The sequence below is a fragment of the Sciurus vulgaris genome (assembly GCF_902686455.1).
Source record: "Sciurus vulgaris genome assembly, chromosome: 12".
Classification (NCBI taxonomy): Eukaryota; Metazoa; Chordata; class Mammalia; order Rodentia; family Sciuridae; genus Sciurus; species Sciurus vulgaris.
Window position 1 is genome coordinate 40,531,544 of NC_136473.1, and position 20,460 is coordinate 40,552,003.

The following is a 20,460-nucleotide window of genomic DNA, read 5'->3' on the forward strand; positions in this document are numbered from 1 at the left end:
ATCTCTGAATAGTCGTCTTTGATCCTTCAATTGAATTAACAAATTAGTAGCTCCTTATAGATTAACTATAATATGTAATCTAAAATTATACCAAAAAAATTGACATTACATTAGAATCAAAAAAAAAAAAAAGTCAATTGTGGTGACCTGTGCCTGTAATCCCAGCTACATGGGAAGCTGAACTGAGAATCACTTGAGTCCATAAGTTCAAGACCAGCCTGGGCAACATACCAAGATACTCTCTTTAAAAAATAAATAGATAGATAGATAGATAAACAAACAAACAAGTCTAAGTCTAGAAAATGTGATTTCTAAGAGCAGGGGCATCTTAATCCCAATTAAGATTGCCTGGGTTTGAATCCTACCTTTGCCACTTACTGTTTATATGGCTGGGGCAAATTCCTTGCTCACTTTGTGGTCAGTTTCCTCATCTGTGAAAGATGAACAGTAATAGAATTTACCTCCTGGAGTTGTTTTGAGGATTAAGTAGGTTAATACATTTTAAGCACTTAGTGCATTACACCAATAAACATCACAATAAGAATTTTATTTCTCTAATCTTTCTCCCCTTCTTCCATTTTCAACAGAATCAAGAGTGATTTAGGGGAGCAAAGGCCTTTTGGAGGTTTCTTCATTTCTTGAAAAAGTAACTAGGCCTAATTTTCATTCCAGTTTCTTATGTCCACCCAGTGATTTTGACCTTCCTATTGTTGTAACAAGGGAAATATATTAACCCAGCAATAGCACTGGCAATGGTGGCCTAGCTCCTGAAAATGGTCACAGCGACATCATGCTAGGCATGCATGCTTTTCAAAAGAGGTGCCAATGCATACTGCAATTCAACCAGGAATCAGAGCATTCCTTAGTTGTCAGGACCCTTGTTATTTTCCTAGGATGAGGTCTTTTATCTATACATGACTCCAACAGGTGGTGCTTAAGAATTTCAGTGGGTTGAAATAATCCATGTTCTTAATAAGCAGCCTTTGCACTCCATAAATTGACTATCTCTATACTAGGGGTATATCTCAGTGGTAGAGGGAGTACCTGGCATGTGACAAGTCCCTGGGTTCTGTCCCCAACACTCAAAAAAGAAAATGTCTCCTACTTCAAGAATTTAAATCTTCTTCTTCCAGAGAATGAAGTTTTACCAAAACTAGGATCCTCCCATTTAAGTGAATATAACTGTAATATTTCTTTAAAATGTGGTTATCTGTTACAGACTGAAAATAGCTAGTTCTCTTCCTGAGTTATCTTCCTCCACCTCAAGAAAATGATAAAAGTGTCACCTCTCCAAGGCATGTCAGCATGTCATTCAGAAATATGTCTCATTAAATGCTCAGTTTCTGTTATAGCCTCAGTGCCTCAGTATGTACTATGAGGTTCCTGGGAAATGACATCTGTCACTTATTAGAGAAGGTTTGTTTTCTCCTTTCTCATTTATGAAAGAAATGTCCACCATTTTCAAAGTGGTGGAATGAGACCTATTTCTCTGCTCTATGAAGAGTACTAAAGGAGGTGAAAGAGTTCAGAAATGCCACCCCCAAATATGCCCCTTTGGACTTCAAATAAGGGGACTTGGGGCACATAAAATGCAAGGAAGGAATTTCTCTGTACTTCCCCTATCTGCCTAGAGAGATATCCTCCAAAGGAACTCAACTGCCATGAATCCTGTCCCTGGAATTTCATTCACCAGAGAAGATCAAGGTCAATTACAGAAGAAAACAGAGGTTAATACCTCACCCAGACAGACATATCATCAGCTATTTTTCCAAGAACCCATTACTCTTTCCCAAGAGTCATTTACTTACCCCTAAGTTTCCTACACTACTCCTCTCACACCTATGGAGAGGATATATAAACTTCTAGATCTTACTGAGAATTCAGATGGTCACTTTTCTAGCATGTTTTACCTCTGTACATGTAATAAATTTATACATCTTTTCTCAATCTTTCTACTGTTACTTTATTTCATAGACTCAGTTACTGAACCCTCAAAACATAGAGGAAAAGTTTTTCACTCTCCAACAGAGGGTAAAAAACAACAAAAAGGGAGGTCTTATGTATTTATTTATTTATTTATTTTTTTTTTAATACCTGGTGTTGTTTATGCTTCACAGTCTTTTGAGGGCAACAACAACTATGACACACCCGAGCTACGGACTTTTCCACCTCTTTCCACACGATTCATCAGAATCTATCCCGAGAGAGCCACTCATGGTGGACTAGGGCTAAGAATGGAGCTACTGGGCTGTGAAGTGGAAGGTAATTACAATCTTCAGAATGTCTCCTAGTTTTCTCCTTTTTAAAATTTCCTTCTTCGTGCATTTCTGCCTCTGATGTTACAGTTCAAAACTGCCACCTTTTCTCCCAGGTGATCCTCCATCTCCTTGCCTGTCAGTCAATGAGGCCCAACATTCTAGCACATACCACTAAGCAGTACCTCCAGAATCCTCATTTTATGCTACTTAGTTCTCCTCAGATTCTATAGAATTGTATCTCCTGACTTTATAAAAATATTTTTTGAGGTGAAATTTTCATAACATAAAATTCACCATTTTAAAGTGAACAACCCCATGACACTTATAACCTTCGTAAGTTAATTGTAAAACTACCATGTCTTTCAGATTCCAAACCATTTCCATTACTACAAAGTAAACATTTTACCCATTAAGCAGTTTCTCTTCCATTTCCCCTTTCCTTAACCCACCAAGTCCTTTGACTTTTTAATATTGTTTAAAGGTCTTTATCAGATCTAAGTTTCTGTCTGTGATATTGACTACTGTCACACACTAGCAGGAAGCAGCATTTGACAAGATATCAAAACTTATCTTTGATGAATTTCTTAGTCTGCTGCAAAGAAACAAAGCTTTACGTGTATTATGTGTATGAAAGTATGGTTGGGTCTGTTTAAAAATGTTACTGCATACATTTAGATGGTCATATGAAGGTCATAACAAGGACAAATCCAGTGCACATACTAACCTCAGGCCTGCACTCTCTTTTAACATATAATGAATGGATGGATGTTTTGAGTTGGTTATTATATCATTTACTGCTTTTGTGCATTACAATTCCCATCTGCCTTAGATTTGGGCATAAATGAGTAACCTTACACCGGCTTGCCTAGCCCCATAGAGGTTTTTCTCCAGGTTAGCTCGAAGAATGGCTATTGTTGGTACCCAGATGTTAATCAATTGAGCATATGCTCATAGTTGTTTCAAAGGGTGCTTTTTAATATCACTTTGTTTGGGTTTCAAAATTATTTGTGTTTTGAGCTAACCAAATGTAATTACATTCCTGAGCACATTAAATGCCATGAAACTTTTCTTCTGCACTATAGGATCTTAAGCTATCATTCACTATGCTACTGAATAATTAAATAGCTACTTTTCTCTGTGTTTATTTAAAGGTAGGTTATTATCTCCCACTCTTCTACTGGGTGACTGTTTCCTTATCTGTAGCTATGTCCCAGACCTCTGAATTATCCAGTCATTATCAGCGTAAACAAAGAATGACCATGTGCCAAGGCTTTGGCAAAGATGCCAAGAGAAAAAAGAGATGGACAAATAGACCCTAGTATAGACACATTCATTCAGTATATGAGAAATGTGGTCATCTGGAAAAGGGAAGCTGGTGCTACCAGGTGGGTTTTTAGCCTGGATTCTGGAAGGCAACACCGATTTAGGAGGTGGAATGAATGGACAGTTGAAAACCCTGAGCCTTGTGGCAGTTTGCCAGTGTCAACTCAGTAGTGAGTGAACTAGAAATCGTTGATGAAGGGATTTGCCTGCAGATGTTTCCAAGTACTCACAAAAATGAGGAAGTCTCCCCAATTCATATGAGAAACCAACATCTGGGGAAAGTAATGCAAAGTTTTTTAACACAAATGGTGAAAGGAACTATAATTTGTACCCCTTAAACTTATTAAATATATACTTTGCATCTTGTTCTATGGGATGCAGAGAGAAGATGAGGTAGGATCCAGTCTTCCATGAGTGTCCATCCTATTTTGAGTTACACTTACATTGACAAAACAGAGAACCACAGAAGGTAAAATATTTTCAAGTAGGAAAATTGGAACACGAAAATCATTCTCTTCCTACATTTTGCAATTGAATCTAGGTGCTATCCTGAATCACTTTCAACATGGAACTTCTCTTTTTTAAATAGCATCAAGAATGCAGAAAAAGCAGTAAAATGAATAGATAGTTTAAAATATTCAAAGTAACATATTATCAAGGACAGCTTAGGGAAAACAATTATGTGGATTGCCAGAAAGGGTTCTGCTGATTCAGTGGTGGCAATAGAGCCCAGGATACGTGTCTGTGCATTTTACAAAGTCTGCATTGCATGTCTAAATGGCATGTATGTTATCTGTACGTGACGGTTTCTGAGTTATCATTAGTGTATGTATTTGGGAAGCTGAAGAAGTTGAAACTTAGCTATGTTTTTGCATTTGTGGTAACTCTGCTCGGTACTTAAGCACAAAAACAAACAAAGTCAAGTTTTTACTGAGAAAGCAGCAGTTACTGGCACCTTTCTACTGGCCAGAAGCTGTAAGAGAAGAGGCCCCCAACTCTCAGCATCTTATATGGTTTTCAAACATCAAGGGAACTGTACCTTATCTCAAGTCTCATAAAGTGAAATGCAATGCTGAAAACTGTAAAATATTAAACAGATTGCAAAAATGAGTAACAGGCTGAAAAAAAAAAAAGTAGACTGAGCTAAATTTAAAGGACTTCAAAAGCAGTCTTTGATTAATGTTGGCTACCTTTCAACTACAAATTCAAAGATATGGGAATACCTGCCAACAGTGGAATGCAGTCCCTTGGGAGTCCAGGTAACATGACCTCAGGATATCTGAGACAACTCCTCTCACACACCTGCTCTGGCAAGAGGGCTCACAGGTCGAGAAGCTACTTAGAAATGGAATAAGTCTCTTAAAAAAGAACAATGTGATTCTAAGTGTGAATATTGATGCTCCCTTTTGAGGAAAAATCATAAACTTAACAAACTTGGTCAATCTTAAGGATACAAAAGAATTAATGACTAGTGAATTCTCTAGCACCTTGAAAATAAAATGATAACAGTTCAAGCAAAATCTCTATCATAAAAGTTCTCCACTCCAGGCCAGTGAGAATTCAAGAGCTTTTCTGAAAGAGGATGTTTATATAGATAACAATATATAAAACGCTAAGGCAGCCAGCTTCACTCAGCAGATATGGATCAAATATCAAGCAACTCTGGTGCATTCTCCAAAATCAAAGTGCATTTAGCCTCCTGAAAGAGAGACAAAGCATGTCCCGGGCCTTCTTACTGCAGTTTGAAGTTTTCTGCAAAAGCTTTAGCAGATTCAACAGCTCAAGCCTTGAGAATACATTTCAGAGGTGTGAGACAGTAATCCTTGAATCTCGTTTCAGCACCTACAGCTGGACCCACCACTCCCAATGGGAACCCAGTGGATGAATGTGATGATGACCAGGCCAACTGCCACAGTGGAACAGGTGATGACTTCCAGCTCACAGGTGCAGAAACCATCCTCATCCCATTGCTGTGCCATTTCAGTTCATGTTGTGGTTGAGCCAGGCTAATGTCTGTGTGTGTTCTCCAAACACCTCATAGTGGTGGGCATGAGGGTGATGGCAAGACTTCCCTAGGAGTAGAGGCAGCCTGACCACAGCATCCTCATTTCCACACAGCTCCAAGTAACCAAACTGTTAACAGCTGAATTAAATAAGAATTTCTCCAAGACTGAATGTGCTAAATGGATACTCGTCTTCAGAACTCCCTCCTGCCATAACATCACACACCACCCATTCATAGCTAGACACTTCAAAATGTTCATTTTCTTTTCCTAATAAGGACAAAAAATTTTTGAGTGGAGCCTTTCTCTAACTGATTGATTCAATTAGACAGATTTGAAGTGCAGCTTTTAAGTTAGGATTCTGTAAATCATTTTACATGAACATTTACAAAGGCAGAATTAATTGTTATTTCACATCACCACCCACTAGGCAAATATTTCAGAGATGGTCTGGGCCAAATGCCTCGTAACTAATCTAGTATTACCCCAAATCGCCTACAACCCTAAAAGCTAGAAAGTGACCTTCTCTTTCACTTGGAATGACTGAGGAAATATTAGGCAAGTGGGGAAACAGGATTTGGAAATTGGCCAGGGAGCTAGAATTTGCACTAGATTGTTGCAAAAGGTATCATGGGACCTTCACTGCTACCTGGGTCAAAACTGCAGTTTCATAGAGCCTCTGACTGCCGTGCTAGATTAAGCTTGAGTCTTTCAATGCAAGTCTATATTTTTGCCCAAAAGGAACTCAGATAGCCCACATAATTAATTTACACAGTCAAAACTGAAGTCGTTACCATATAACTTTATAAAAAGAACAAGACTACTGGCTAATACAATAATGCAAAATTTAGGGAATGTCTTATCATTTCCAATTACTTACAGAAACTCTTCTCTCAGAAGTGAGAGGACTCTGTACTCTATAATGGAATAAAGGGTTAAAAAAATCTATCCCATAAATTTAGTGTCCTGTGAACTGGGTTTAAATTTTAATCCCATCTCCTAAAGCCATTGCTCCCCAGATTTTAAGGATTATCACTTACATCCACATAACCAATAAGTATTACATCGCTATGAGCTTTTGAATGTAAATCTTATATATAAGTAACCACAAGCCATGAAAATTAATTAATGCAGAGGCATTTTCTATGTAAGATGTCAAGTTCAAGTTGAAAACCCTATAGCTGATATAAAAAACGGTACCATTCCATGAGCCAGGTCCTGTGGAACCTTCCCAGGATTGCCTGTAAACACTCTGCCACAAACCTCAGGATTATGAAGACCCTGTCACACATCCGTAGTGAAATTTCTCATAAAAAGGAATGATCCCAGTATCACAATATACCCTTTTCAATTGCCCTCTTGTGGAGGGGTTCTTTTCTTCATAAACCCTAAAGTGGTCCGTTAATATTGATTAGAAACAAAGCCTTAGATTTAGTCCTTATATCAGAACAAACAACCTTCTCATTTTTTGCATTAGTTCATGACTGAATCAATTGAAGCTGAAGCCTTTGAATGAAATAGGGCAAGTATGTTAGCCTGGAGCAAATTGTGTATGGCAGGGACTCACAAACCACAGAAAATGGGTCATTTATAGTGGAAACACTGACAACCCTTTAAAAGTACAAGGTTTTGCTTTACCTACAATGTTTAAGATTGTTTCATGAGTAGAGAGAGAAAAAAATAATCCTAATTTCTTTTTACATTTTGCCATAGAGGGGGGCAGAGTTTTCTCATGTCAGTATATTTATTTCAACAACAATTCTATAAACACATGCATACATTAAGAACCTCTGATAGTGCTGATAATACCCACCCACATCCTCATCAAGAAGTGATTTTAAAAGATATTCTCATGCTTCATATTCATTTCTTACATCAAGGTCAGTTTTTCCATTTTTAAAAGTGTATTTTTCTTTATGAAACTATGTGCTATTCTTTTTTGAAAAGGTTGTGCTCCTATGAAATTGTTTGCAAGGAGCAAAAACATCGCCTAACCCAGGCACCTTTTTATATCTAAAAACTGCACCTTTTCTGCTCACATGTCATTCCACATCCCTTTTGCTAATTATCAGGGCTATAAACTTTGGATGTTCCCTGTAATAAAACCAAACCAAGAGCATTCTCACTTTAACCCTGATAGGTGGGAATGAGGAAATTGGGACCAATGCTTTCTTTGGTGGTGTTCAGTTTCTTAACACAGATGGTGTCTATTTAATTTCTGCTCCTAGGGTGACCTATTTGTGTAAAGAGGGAGAAATACTCTAGAAAAAATGCTCATTACTTGTTAACAACACTGAATTTTGGGTGAGCTGACCCAGTATGTAGAAATGAAGAGAGCATTTGTTCTACCATGCTTGCTCACTAAGGTGAAAATTCACCCCTGAAGTTACTCATTTGCAAATGCCTTTGAAGTCATTAGATAATACAATTGGCTTCAAAGGCACCAGGAGGCCAAATTTCACATGGGAGCTGTGTACCCATCAGTGGAATTTGGCTCCCACCCTATAGCAAAATTGATAATGCATATCGGACATAAAAAGTGAATTTTCACCTTGAATCTTTCTCCTCTAAGACCACTGGGAACAGAATGCTAATGTGTTCTGGCCTCTCTCCAATTCTGCCATTATAGACTCACCTTCTTAACCCATAATATATATAACTCTTTTTTCCTAGTGCCTGCCTTACTGAGGCCACACACACATGTGACCATTGATGCAGTATCTTTACTGAGAGAATTTGGTGCTGCAATTGATTAACTTAGAAATCTTAGACCATTTCAAGAGCACAAATTTTACATCTCTGTGATTCATGATATCTGCATATAATGTGATTTCTGATCTGTGGGATCTGCAGGATAAACGTGGCCTGAATAAAGATCATCACAAATCTAATACTATTGGAAGATTCATACTTATAGCACCTTAAAACTATCTCTGAAATTTCCCATAAGTCTTTGGCCCATCCCCATTCTCTTACCCTGACTTGGCCCAGTACTTTATCTTTTGGAATAAAAGATAGATTTCCTCCAACCATAATCTACATGGCAGATACACTTAAGGAAAAACAACCTTCTTAAGCACCTAAGTGATCAAAAGCAAATCCCAAATTTAATGGATTATAAGACCCATCTGAGAATCTTGGAAATAGACAAACTTCTCGGGCTTACCCCTAGAGAGTCTGATTCCTAGTTATGTCTGGAAAGGATGGTTGGAGAGGAAACTGCAATGGCAACAAGCAATCAAGGTCATTCTTAAGGTTGGACAAGTTTAAGAACACTACTTTATAACAGAAGTTTGATGGTGTGTGGAAAATGGGAGAGCTGAGACACATTAGAAGCAGAGGTATGGCTAAGTCTCCATAAGGTGGTAGCCTGTCGCCTGACCAGGAATTCCAAAGAAATCCAAACTCATTAAGAGTTTACAATGCTCTGGGTACTATTTGTTCAAGCTTCCAGTTCCTTGAGACTATGAAGAAACACATAGCCCCTTCCCCTTTTTTCACTGCCTCCTGCCATTTCTCCAAACCACATACTGGGTAGAATATTTGTCCTTGAGAAAAATAAACAGCTACAGCAGCAAAGAAAAAAGGAGAGAAAGAGAAGGAGGTGGGGGAAGAGAAACAACTACCATCCACTTTAAACCTCTGGGTTCTAAATAGATTGTGGAGACTAGCCTTGCAACACCCCTAAAGACACACATCTGAAACCTTGGAAACCATTTGAAGCTTAGAGGTCTAGGTCAAGTTTAATACTCAAGTCATCGAGGATATTTGGAGCTCTTGTCTTTCACTGTTGTGATTGTTTGTTGCACTTAGTCTGGGAGTCAGTGCATGTCATTGAAACAAAGTCTTAAACTCATGCTTTATGACATTATAATAATTTAGAATATATTGCATACTTGAAATTTGCTAAGAGAATAGATTTTATGTGTTCTCACCTCAAAAAATAGGCATGTGAGGTAATGCATATGTTAATTAACTTGATTTAGCTTTTACTACAATGTGTGTGTATATACATATACATATATATATAAACATCATGTTGTACACCATAAATCTAAATAATGTTTATTTACTGATTTAGCAAAATATTTTAAAACACAAATGTGTTAGGTGAAAAGTAATCTATTTGCATTTGATTATGATGGGCAAAATTTCGTGAAATAATTGTTACAGCTGGAATTGTTACCTTAAAGAAGGATTTTCTGTAGAAAATGTTTACCTCTGATTGATGTAACCATACATAGCTGGAAATTATCTTGCATTTTCTTATTTTTGAATGTTATTGCTTTTGTTTTTCAGGTGGTACCACCGTGTTGACCACAGAAAAGCCGACAGTCATAGACAGCACAATACAATCAGGTACCAAATAAAAGATAAAGTGTGGTAGATTCCTGGTGCCCCTTCCAGTGTCCCCCCCAAAATAGTGCATCACTGTGCTTTGTGGTTTTGGTTTCCTTGAAAGTCCTAGAAGGAGAGATGCCACGCAGCATCTGGTCTCCAAGCATGAGCCATAAATATTGCTTTCCTTTCATCCACATGTATATGCAGCAGGGAGTGAGATTTCCTTCTCCATCAGTAATTGCCAAATGGTGACAATCCCAGCTCTCAACTGAAGGAACTGAGTAACATACTTTGTTTAAACACAGCACATCTAGGACATGGACTGTGTTTGCAAACTTACAGGAGAAAGAACTCTCACAAGCAGCAGCCTGACTATTTATTTTCATCACAATTCTGCAAAACCGAGACGCGCAAAGTTTGTCAGTTCTGCTGGCCACGGAGTTGGCAGTCGTACAACAGCGTTTGCAGTGGGCGTGCCACGCAACGGGGCTCAGGAAACCGCGGTTTATGATCTTTCACGGGGAGAGGAGCACCCTCGGGAACAGTCCCCTCATCCTTTTATTAATAGAGAGGGCTAATGACTTTTAAAGCCCTGGTGGTGCTGTTTATCAGAGGCCAACCCCGGTGCCACAGTGCCTCCGTGGCCTCCCTCGCAGTCTCTTTTGTTTTTTTGTTAGTATTCTGTGACATTCTTCCCCACAGGCACTCACGAAGGGAAACAGTCGGTATAAGCAATCAGAGGTTTTAAATACTTTAAAGTTAATCATTAGAGTAAGGTGAACAGGTCAGTTTTCCAGCTTCTTCCATTTCCTTTATTGAAGCTCAGTCAGCCTTGGCCTCCACAGTCATTTATTAATGGGGCGTGTGGTGTGTATTAATGTTTCCTCAACAGTGCGACACTCCCCAGCGAGGCAGAAAGCAGAAAGAGCCGCTCTAATTAGTATGCTTCCTTAAAGGACGCTGTCACTCTTGGCCTGATTCAACTGCAAAACAAACTTCTTTTTCCATTGAACTTAATCCCAGATTTCCCTTGGTATGCTCAGGTTGACAAAATTCCTCTTGCCACACAGTTCACACATCCCCAGACACTAAAAGGTTTAACAGAAGAATAAGCACCTAAATTCTGAAAATTCATAGTCTTACCCAGGTCTTTCCAAATTATAAAATGTGGCCTTTAGGGCTTGCGCAGCCACCCCTGATAGAGGAAATGGAGGGAAGTACTGCTTCTTCCTGGCTTCCTACCTTTCCTGAGGGTTCTCTGCCCTCAGCATGGTTTGCTGTGGAGAAGAGATAGTGATTGCAGGTGCCTCTCTAGGTATGACCCTCTGCAATCAGGAAGAGGAGTGAGGTGAATAAATGGAGTTCTGATAATGTCACACACATTTTAGCTGTTGTTATAGTTTCTTCTCTTCCCAGAGAAGTAATTAAAGCCACTATGAAGTTGCCAACTCATTTGCTTTATCTCATCTCTCTTCTTGCCTATTAAAAACGGTAGGGATCGTTTTTAAAAATGAAAGTGAGCAACAGCTGTGGAGAAAATGGAAAAGTACATCAAATTCTGAAACTGGAAATTCTCTCTAAATGTGGAAGGTCTCCATTATCAGAGCAGGAATGATTTGGGTAACCCACTTGATTTATGCATGACCTCAAGGTCATTCATGGGATGGCTTTACTGAGGGAGCCAGGTGAACCCCTCATATGGGGTCTGCTGTGGTCAGGGCAGCACAAACCAGTGAGACCCACTGCTACTACCATTTGAACAAGATAGTTCAAACCATGCCACTTGCTGATAGGGTGGTTGGAAAACGTTGGAATTTCAGTCAACCCACAGTCCTTTACAGAAGGACTTGGCTTCCTGTTTTTATGTTGTCTGTGTTATGAATCTTGTCTCCAAGTCTTCCTTGGTGGGTAATGGACTGTTCAATCCTCTTTGGAGGATAGTCACCTTCTGGTAAGCCCGTTCTTAGAAAACTTCACAAGGACCTAAGCAGGCTTTGCATTGGGGTTCCCTCTGCTGCTGGCTAACTCTGGAGTATTCATCCAGTGACTGGGCTCCTCTAACCAATACCTTGATTCACACTGCTCTGCAGGCCTCAGATTATTCAGACATCTTCACAAGCAGCAGAAGATCAGACTGCTAAACTTTCATCATAATTCAATTTTGCTGGAGCCATTATAGACTCAGATTAAGTCTTAAGATTCATTTTGAGGATTCTTATCAATAAAATAAACTCAGTGGGCACACAATATGCATATACCATCTGGGTTCTGGTCAGATGCATAAAAACCTATTAATGTTCCTCCAGAAAATGATGAGAACCTGCTTTTTTAATCCTGCTCTCTCTGGGGAAGGCTCTTCCCATCAGAGTTCTTCAGACATCCCTGCAGCCCACTGTGTGTTTGTAACTTATGATTACATGAGCCTTGGCACCTATACTTATTTGGGCTGAAAGACCAGTCTATGTGCAAGCAGTGAACATACTCAATAGAGGCTTTGAATACCAGATTTAAAAATTAAATCCTTGTGCATATATGGTGCTAATGATTCATCTGCCGGCAAGATAGGTTCAACAAGCGCAGCTGGTGCTTACAGAGGCTATAAATTTGTTTTAAGTTCAGAATATTGTTTCCTGCTATTTTTAAGAGTCAAGAAGGGATTTAACCAGATTATTCCCATTGAATTTAATGAGAATTGTGTGCGGTTATAGGGCCTGGGTAATATTTTGAAAACTTAAAGGTCAATGGTCCTATATATTTATTTCCTTTGTCCATTTGCCTTTATTCTTGTCCTTCCTCTGCCCTTTTCTTTCTCCTTCTGGCCTTCTCTCTTTCTCCCTTTCTGGCTTTCTTTTTCCTACCTATAAATGTTTATGGGTGTTTTGTGTGTTTAATTGCCTTTCTATTCTGGCCTGAATTGTCAGCATTGAGCTACATACTCCAAAGCCTTCTCCCCCAAAATGCATTGATTTAATAACATTTCTTTTAAATAAACAAGGTGTTCATCAGTTATATGAGCAAGGCAAGAAGACATAAGTCCAGCAAAGTAGAAAAAGTCAGAGCAGTTCCCCTAGTAAAATTCACAGGATCGGAAAGGCCTTTGGAAGGTAAAGGTGGAATGCCCTTCACTGTAGTGATGAGAAATGCTAGAAACATCTTTCCAGCAAAGCTGTCCCCTTCTCCGGTCATTACAAGAATATCCAAGTTCATCTACTTCATGTCATTAGAATATGAATAGTCAAAATAATGGATGATGTGGTTCTCTGAACTATACTATAAATTTAATTTATTAACAGGGCAGATAAAATCAGAAATGTGCATGCTATAATGACTTTCTGGCTTCCTGTATGTATGTGTGTCATAAAGTACATTTCAGGAGAAGAATCCAAACCACACTCACAGTAACATTTTCCATTATTAACATTTTCTAACTTAAGATTATGCAACAGTACATTCCAGGGCCATGAACGTTGACATCCAAAGTTGCTTAACCATGGGTTCACTGTTTAGGTGACTATTTCTTCTGCATAATTCAATCTTGTTGCAGCAAACTGTGCTCAATTTGGAGGAGAGTTTCTCATCCCTTAAGAAGTCCTGTTTTCATGCCCTGCCCCCTCCCCCCTCATTCCCCTCTACGTAATCTCATCACCCTATTATGTACATGTATGATCACATGAATGATATGAATCTGCATTGTGCACAACCATAGAAACAAAAAGTTGTACCCCATTTGTGTACAATGAATCAAAATGCAGTTTAAATAAAAAACAAATAAAAGAGACAAAACTGACAAGAGTAAAAAAAAAAAATCAAAGAAGAAAATTGCTAAAAAAAATTTTTTTAGAAGTCCTGTTCATGGTTATGGTAGACTAGACATGAAATGCACCTCTCCAATGACACTATAGCTGTAAAACACAGCCCTTTTGCACTAACTGAACATGCTCACATTAAATACATCTCATGACTTACTTCACTTTTCCAAACTGGCCCTGTCAACCCTTTGGGAGGTCACATTATTATTGGGAGAATTCATCCTGCTCAGTTTTGACTACTCATATAGTAAGTTCCTTCCAAACTTTGACATTAGCCTTGAAAAATGTGGAGTAAATCATCCTTATCTATTCAATAAATCTTTCCATTAAAATTCCTCTGGCCATTGTTAAAGCAGGGGGAAGGGGCAGTGGAGATCAGACACAGGGGAAAGCAAGAAACCTTGTGTTAAACACTTGGGCAAGTTAAAGAAAAGCTTAAAATGAGATCTTGTCTCAGCCTGACCCTAAGGCAGCACTAATACCAGATTTCCATTATTGTACATAGCAGTTCTTTTGAGGCTTAAGTTCAATTGGCTAGACGCCCTCGTCTTTCTATTCGTTTCAATGCTGCCATCTTGTGGCTTGCCTGAACTCAGGAGACACAAAGGGCCTCCTTCCTTGGAGAAAACATCCCTTTTGTATGTTTTCTCTTCATCTGGGGGGATGTGTGGGACAGACAGAAGCAGGAGAATTTCATCTTTAGAATTATTCTTATCGCTAGCTTACTTTTTACCAAAACAAATATCAAGTATCAATGATTTCATAATTTCCATTTTTAAAATGTCTACCTCCTTTCAAAAAAGAGGTAAAAAAAATAAGGCTATGAGTTTTAGCACACAACCATAATCAGCACCTTGTAGAACCCATAAGTTGAATCATTTCTGTGAATCTATTCATGCTTTCTTTTCAGCTTCCAAAGGAAGCATTTTGAAGATTAAAAAATTAAAATCGGTGGCTATTTTAATGTGCTTTGGCTTTGTATGACCTTGCATTGGGGTTTTAAGTGGAACAAACAATTTATATGCAAATTTAGAAATTCACTAAAAAAGCAGAAACTTATTCTTAAATTAATTGACCCGATGGAAAGCTGGGGAAAAAATATAATCTTAAGAAAATGCTACAAAGATTTCTACCCTGACTGACACTAAAGACCTGAAACATCAGCTGGTGGGGTAAGAACAGAGAAAACCCCCAGAATGAGGTATTCATTCAACCCTCGTCTTTAGGTTTTTGAGACTTTGGAGTCAATCTCTAATAACATTCCTCTCATTGATGGATATCAATTTATATGACTCATCCTCAAGAAGAGGGTATCTTTCATGTTAAATATTGTGGAAATAAGAAGAACTCTGCAAATGTAATATCCATGCCTTGGAAAGTAGCCTTCCTGGAAGTTTTATGTAAACCCAATTTGACAGGCAGTCCATAATCTTTTTAAAGCTGGATACAAAATAATAGTAATACTAAATGTGATTCTGCAAACATTTTGACATCTCCATACATCAATTGGTTTCTTGGTAATCCTGGATTTTGTGGCTTTCCCAGAATTTTTGAACTGACATGAAGTTATAAAAATCATGCTGTTTGTGACCATATTAAAGGTCTTTCTGACCCTGAATGATTAAATTTGTATTTCTCTGCTTCTCTCTGTTTTTCCTTCCCACCCACTGAAGAGTTTTCAACATATGGTTTTAACTGTGAGTTTGGCTGGGGCTCTCACAAGACATTCTGCCACTGGGAACATGATAATCACGTGCAGCTCAAATGGAGTGTCCTCACCAGCAAAACAGGACCCATACAGGATCATACAGGTAAAGGGGAGGGCACTGTGGCCTAAGGGTGTGGCAAATCCTTTTTGATAAGAGAAGGTACAACTGGGAGGGTTTCTGTTACTTGTGAATTTAGGGGCATTAGAAAATACTATAATAATTTGCTCATTTTCTGAATAAACAAGGTGTCATTCTCTAGTAAAGATGAACTTTGGGCAAATAGAGGGAATATGACTGAATTTGGCTAATGATTGACCTCCTTTAAGAGCAACAAACTGGCCAAGGATGAATGAATTCATTCTCGTGTTATACTTTTTCCAAACTTTTTCCTGAAACAATTTTAAACATATTCAACAGCAGAAAATGAAATAGTGAACACTATATGAGCATAACTCTACTCAACAATAATCACATCATAAGAATCTTATTTTATCTCTATCATCCCTGACTCTGGATTATTTATCTCTGGATTACCTTTTGTCAAGGCATTATGTGTTTTCGTTGATTTTACAACTAAAGAAACAAGAAGTAAGCCCAATGCTTACCAAGTGGGTGAGATTCTTATTCTTTTGGGGAAGACTTTTAAGTCTAGCCCATTTCCTCCTGCCAGGTAGGAACCTCACTACACCCCCACTCGCAATCCATGCCACCTCCTGCCATGTTTTTCTCCTAAGATTAATTGGTGAGGAAGGAATTAGAAAGCAAAGAGAGCTGGCAGCTGCTCCAGTGAACTCGTTTTCCCACCCCCATCCTGTTTCCCTCCTAATCATTTCATCACCCAACTTCGAGGTACCATATAAAGAACCAGTAGGGTCCTGCTAAAAAAGTCTCACACTTTTCTTGGTCACACACACAACCACTCTTACATGAATGCACTCACAACACTCAACCCAAAACTCCTACTCCACTCAGTGGTTCAGAAGACTGCTTACTCAAGTTTTGACTTCCCATAAGGTCCCCCAGAGGGGTATTTGGGGATGCTGAGAAATCTCATTAAGTTCTCCCCAGACTGGTGCTGTGGATGACTGGGTCTGTGGGCTGATGGCTGGGCAGAGGACTCTTCATGCCTTTCCCATTTCGTTGTTCACTTTTTTCTCAGTGAACATAACATTAAGTAGGTTAGAATAGGCCTCCTTCCACACGGCTACCTCCTTGCCTAATGAGAATGACAAGGAAATTGGATAAAATTGGACTCCTTCAATTCTGAGACACTTCCATTGAAATCTTAAGACAAGCAGTTTTAGAAAACTTAAAATACTTTGACTGTAAATGGCACTGTACATATAAATGGCATCAAATTAACTAAATGCAATTAGCTGAAATGAAGGCAGTAATGGTGGAAAAATTGATGCAAAGTGAAGCAAAATGGCTCAGTAGGATCTGACCATTCAAAGGAGGTTAAAAGCTATGTTAGCCAGAGACAAAAGCTAAAAGGCCTTTGCAGAAGTAAGTGCTAATTGGAGAAAATGAAGACAGAGTTCCCGACCCAGAGCTGTGATAAAACCCCTGAAAGGGAAAATATCAGCGTTTTATGTGTTGGAGTATCAGAGAAGGAGGGCTTGTCTTAGATTAACAGCTGAGAAGTGTGATTCAGAAGGATTTGGCTCCTTTGTTCTCCCAGCCACCCAGATTTACTTGGCTGTTGTGCCAGGTCTGCCCTGACTAGAAAGAGCCTCCCACAGCATGAGAAATACAATTGTCTGAGAGAGATGGGTGAGCCTGATGTCTGAAAGGCAGGAACTTGTTAACAAGAAAAAAAAATCTAGATAAAAAGAGCTGTACAAATAGATCACATGCACTCACAATGGACGTTGGGTAGTATATAGCAATTTTTAATAATACTATTTGGAACTTTGCAAATCAGACTGTAAGGGTATTAGTATTATTATTACTACCACTACTATTTAGTTAAAATGTCCAATTTTGTATTTAAAGGAATTCCACTTGTTCTTTTATGTTTGATATTATAAGAATAAAACTATGTACTTCTTTATAGAAGGTGCCTGAAGTCTAGCCTCTTTGCCTCATTCATTGAACAAGTACTTTTTGGGTAACTCTCTTACATGGCAGAAGCTGTGTTGGGCTGTGTGTAGACTGTATGCAAATATAGTCCTAGATCCCTCCATATTCACATGGAATTGGTTCCAGGACCCCCATAGGTATCAAAATCTATGGATGTTCAAGTCCTTTATATAAAATGACATAGTATTTGCACAAAACCTAACAATATCCTCCTGTATACTTTAAATCATCTCTGAGTTACTTATAATACCTACCATAAAGTGAGTTCTATGTGAATAATTTTTATCCCATACTATTTAGGAAACAATGACAAGGAGCGGGGGAGTCTATACCAGTTCAATTACGATGCAGTTTTCTTTTCATTTCATTCATAGATTAGTTGAATCTATGAATGTGAAACTCATGGATGAAGAAGGCAGATTGCACTGCGCCATTTTGTACAAGGGACTTGAGTCCTCGTACCCCACTGCTGATTCTGAGGGACTGTTGTATACAGAAGGGCATTCCTACCCTTGAGGAGCTCTGTCTGGTAGCATGAGAGGAACCATTACAGTGCAGCTGAGTGAAGGCGTCCAGTAGCAGAGATGAGCAACAATGGTAGAAGATAATGTGAAAGGGGTCAGAGGAAGAGGTCCTGTCTTAAGACTGGCTAAGCTAGGCCTATTGTAATGAGTTACAAGTTGGAGTGGCTTGGACAGATGCTTCATGTGCAGCAGTTAGATCTGTGGCAGAGCAAGTGCTGTGAAGAAGTTTGGATGGGCAGAAGGCAGGAGAGAGCCACTGAGGAATTTTAAGCAGAGGAGTGACATTTTTAAAAGACCTCAAAGGCATCAGAGCAGAGCTGTGAGGCACTTTCAGACAGCCTTCCTCTCTCCACCAATGACCAGCTCTCTCCCTCTTTCTACCACCTGTTCTCCAACTAGCCTAAGTAAACATCAGAAAAGAAGCTTGTAAATGGGCTTAATAAATGCATTTCTTCTCTGCAGCATTGCCAACTTCAGTCTTTTTCCATAGGTTAGGGGAGCAGAGGCAGAGTGGGTGTATTTTTTCCCTATCCATCTGGATGGACCAATCTGTCACAGCACTATCATATAGGCAGGTGACCATGGTTTGGTAAAATAGTGGGGCAAAACAAATCCCAGAAATAAATGAATCTGCTTGAACACAGGGGAACCTTCACAAGGACAGAGTGAGAGAGATACACAGCAGTATCATACATACTGCTAGAGTTTTGACTTTTTTACACCCTTCTTTCATCCATTTAGTTTTAATTAGAGTGTTGGGAGGCAGGGTGGGGATCTTATTCAGGCAGCCAGGTAAAGAAAGCTGTCCACTACCCTCCACTTTCACCCAGACACTGTTGATACAGGCCACGAGACACGAGGATGTGCCCACATATGCACAGTGAATAAGTACCTTGCAAACACATAAGCCTCCTGGGCAGCAAACAAAACATCCTGCTGTCCACCGAGGTAAAGCATCACATTCACACTTACATCAGGTGAGGCATAAGAGTCGGTGGTTTCTATTTGCAGAGCAAACAGTGAAACATGAGTTGTGTGTTTAGACCAGGTGGTGGCAGGAGGAAATGTTCCCACTGGGGGTAATTAACAGCAAAGCCAAGAGTCAGTCCTCACCACTCTGCAAGTGTCAATGTTGCCAAAATGGCACGTTCTAATGAGCCTCAAAAATGCAACCTTGCTTCTCCTTGAACGAAGTACATCAAAGAGAAGCTGGACTCAGAGTGTGTTTAAGGAATTCATAGAAACATTAACATAAACTAAGATAAAATCAAATTTAAAAAGAATAAGCAAAAAGAATTGCTAGATTATTTGCAAAAACCATAGTTTTATTATCATCAAGCAACAACTGTGACCAAAGCACCATCAACCAACCGGAAGACCTGCTGCTCAGATGATGAATATGAAGACATCTAAACAACTCCATTTAATGTCTGGGTCCACCTGGTTGCTGCTGAAGTGATCTTAATGTCACATCAAAATAGATTTTCTTAGTGAGACATTTTTTATGCAGTCTGGGTACAATTGTGCTTCCAATCTCCTGCATGGTACCAAGGTCACTTGCATCATACCTGTGTCTATCTGACCAATGCATTCCAGAGAGGTAATATTCAAATCAGTATGGCTTTTCAGCCTTCCCCAATCGAATGTCAACATGCAGAAGTTTAGAACAGGAACCCTGTACCCTTCCTGGGCATTTCATTTCTAACTACATATCTGGGTTCTTCATGCTCAGCTCGAAGAGAAATGTTGATTGTGGATCTTGAAAAAGGAAAGAAACAAAGGACACACACTTCAGCCACACTCCCTAACACGTTCTTTGTCACAGCAGAGATGGCAACTCATCTATTCCCAAGCTGAGGAACATCAAAAGGGCAAAGTGGCCCGCCGGTGAGCCCCGTGGTCTATCCCAGAATCTCTGCCCACTGCATGACCTTCTGGTACACATGTCCTGGTTCCCATGTGGGCACCACTGAGGGTCAACTGCGTTACCAGAAGCCAGAGGTATGATCAGCTGTCTGGACGGCCATCGGGCATCAGGAGACCACTGGAAGGAAGGACGTGTCTTGCTCCACAAGTCTCTGAAACTTTATCAGTATGACCCCACCTTTCCTAGGCTGGAGAGGGCAGTAGGTTCAGAAAGCTGGGATAATATTTGGAAGGTTATGCAAATGAGATGCAGGAATTCTTCCAAAAAATGATTTTATGTGTTTCCCAAACCTGAGCTATTGCTGCAGGGATAATCATCTCCGTAGCACATTTCACAGTCTCCTAGATTGCAGGAAGAGAAGCAATTTGCTGAGAAAGAAGGGGAAAGGCTTCTTTGTTATCTATTTCTGAGTGGTTGCAAGATATCATTCCTTTTATTTGCTGTTTTCCCCTCATTTTAAAGTTCGTATTATAGAAAGAGAATG

General features: G+C 39.3%; 1 protein-coding gene across 1 annotated transcript in view; it reads left to right on the forward strand.

Annotated features, from left to right (window-relative positions):
* Positions 1-20,460, forward strand: part of NRP1 (neuropilin 1) — a 139,727-nt gene that overhangs the window by 112,049 nt on the left and 7,218 nt on the right. The window contains 9 exon segments of the mRNA XM_079105897.1: positions 2,118-2,262; positions 5,421-5,525; positions 9,884-9,943; positions 15,408-15,562; positions 19,887-19,932; positions 19,935-20,049; positions 20,051-20,058; positions 20,061-20,081; positions 20,084-20,142. Coding sequence (XP_078962023.1) covers positions 2,118-2,262; positions 5,421-5,525; positions 9,884-9,943; positions 15,408-15,562; positions 19,887-19,932; positions 19,935-20,049; positions 20,051-20,058; positions 20,061-20,081; positions 20,084-20,142 — 714 coding nt within the window.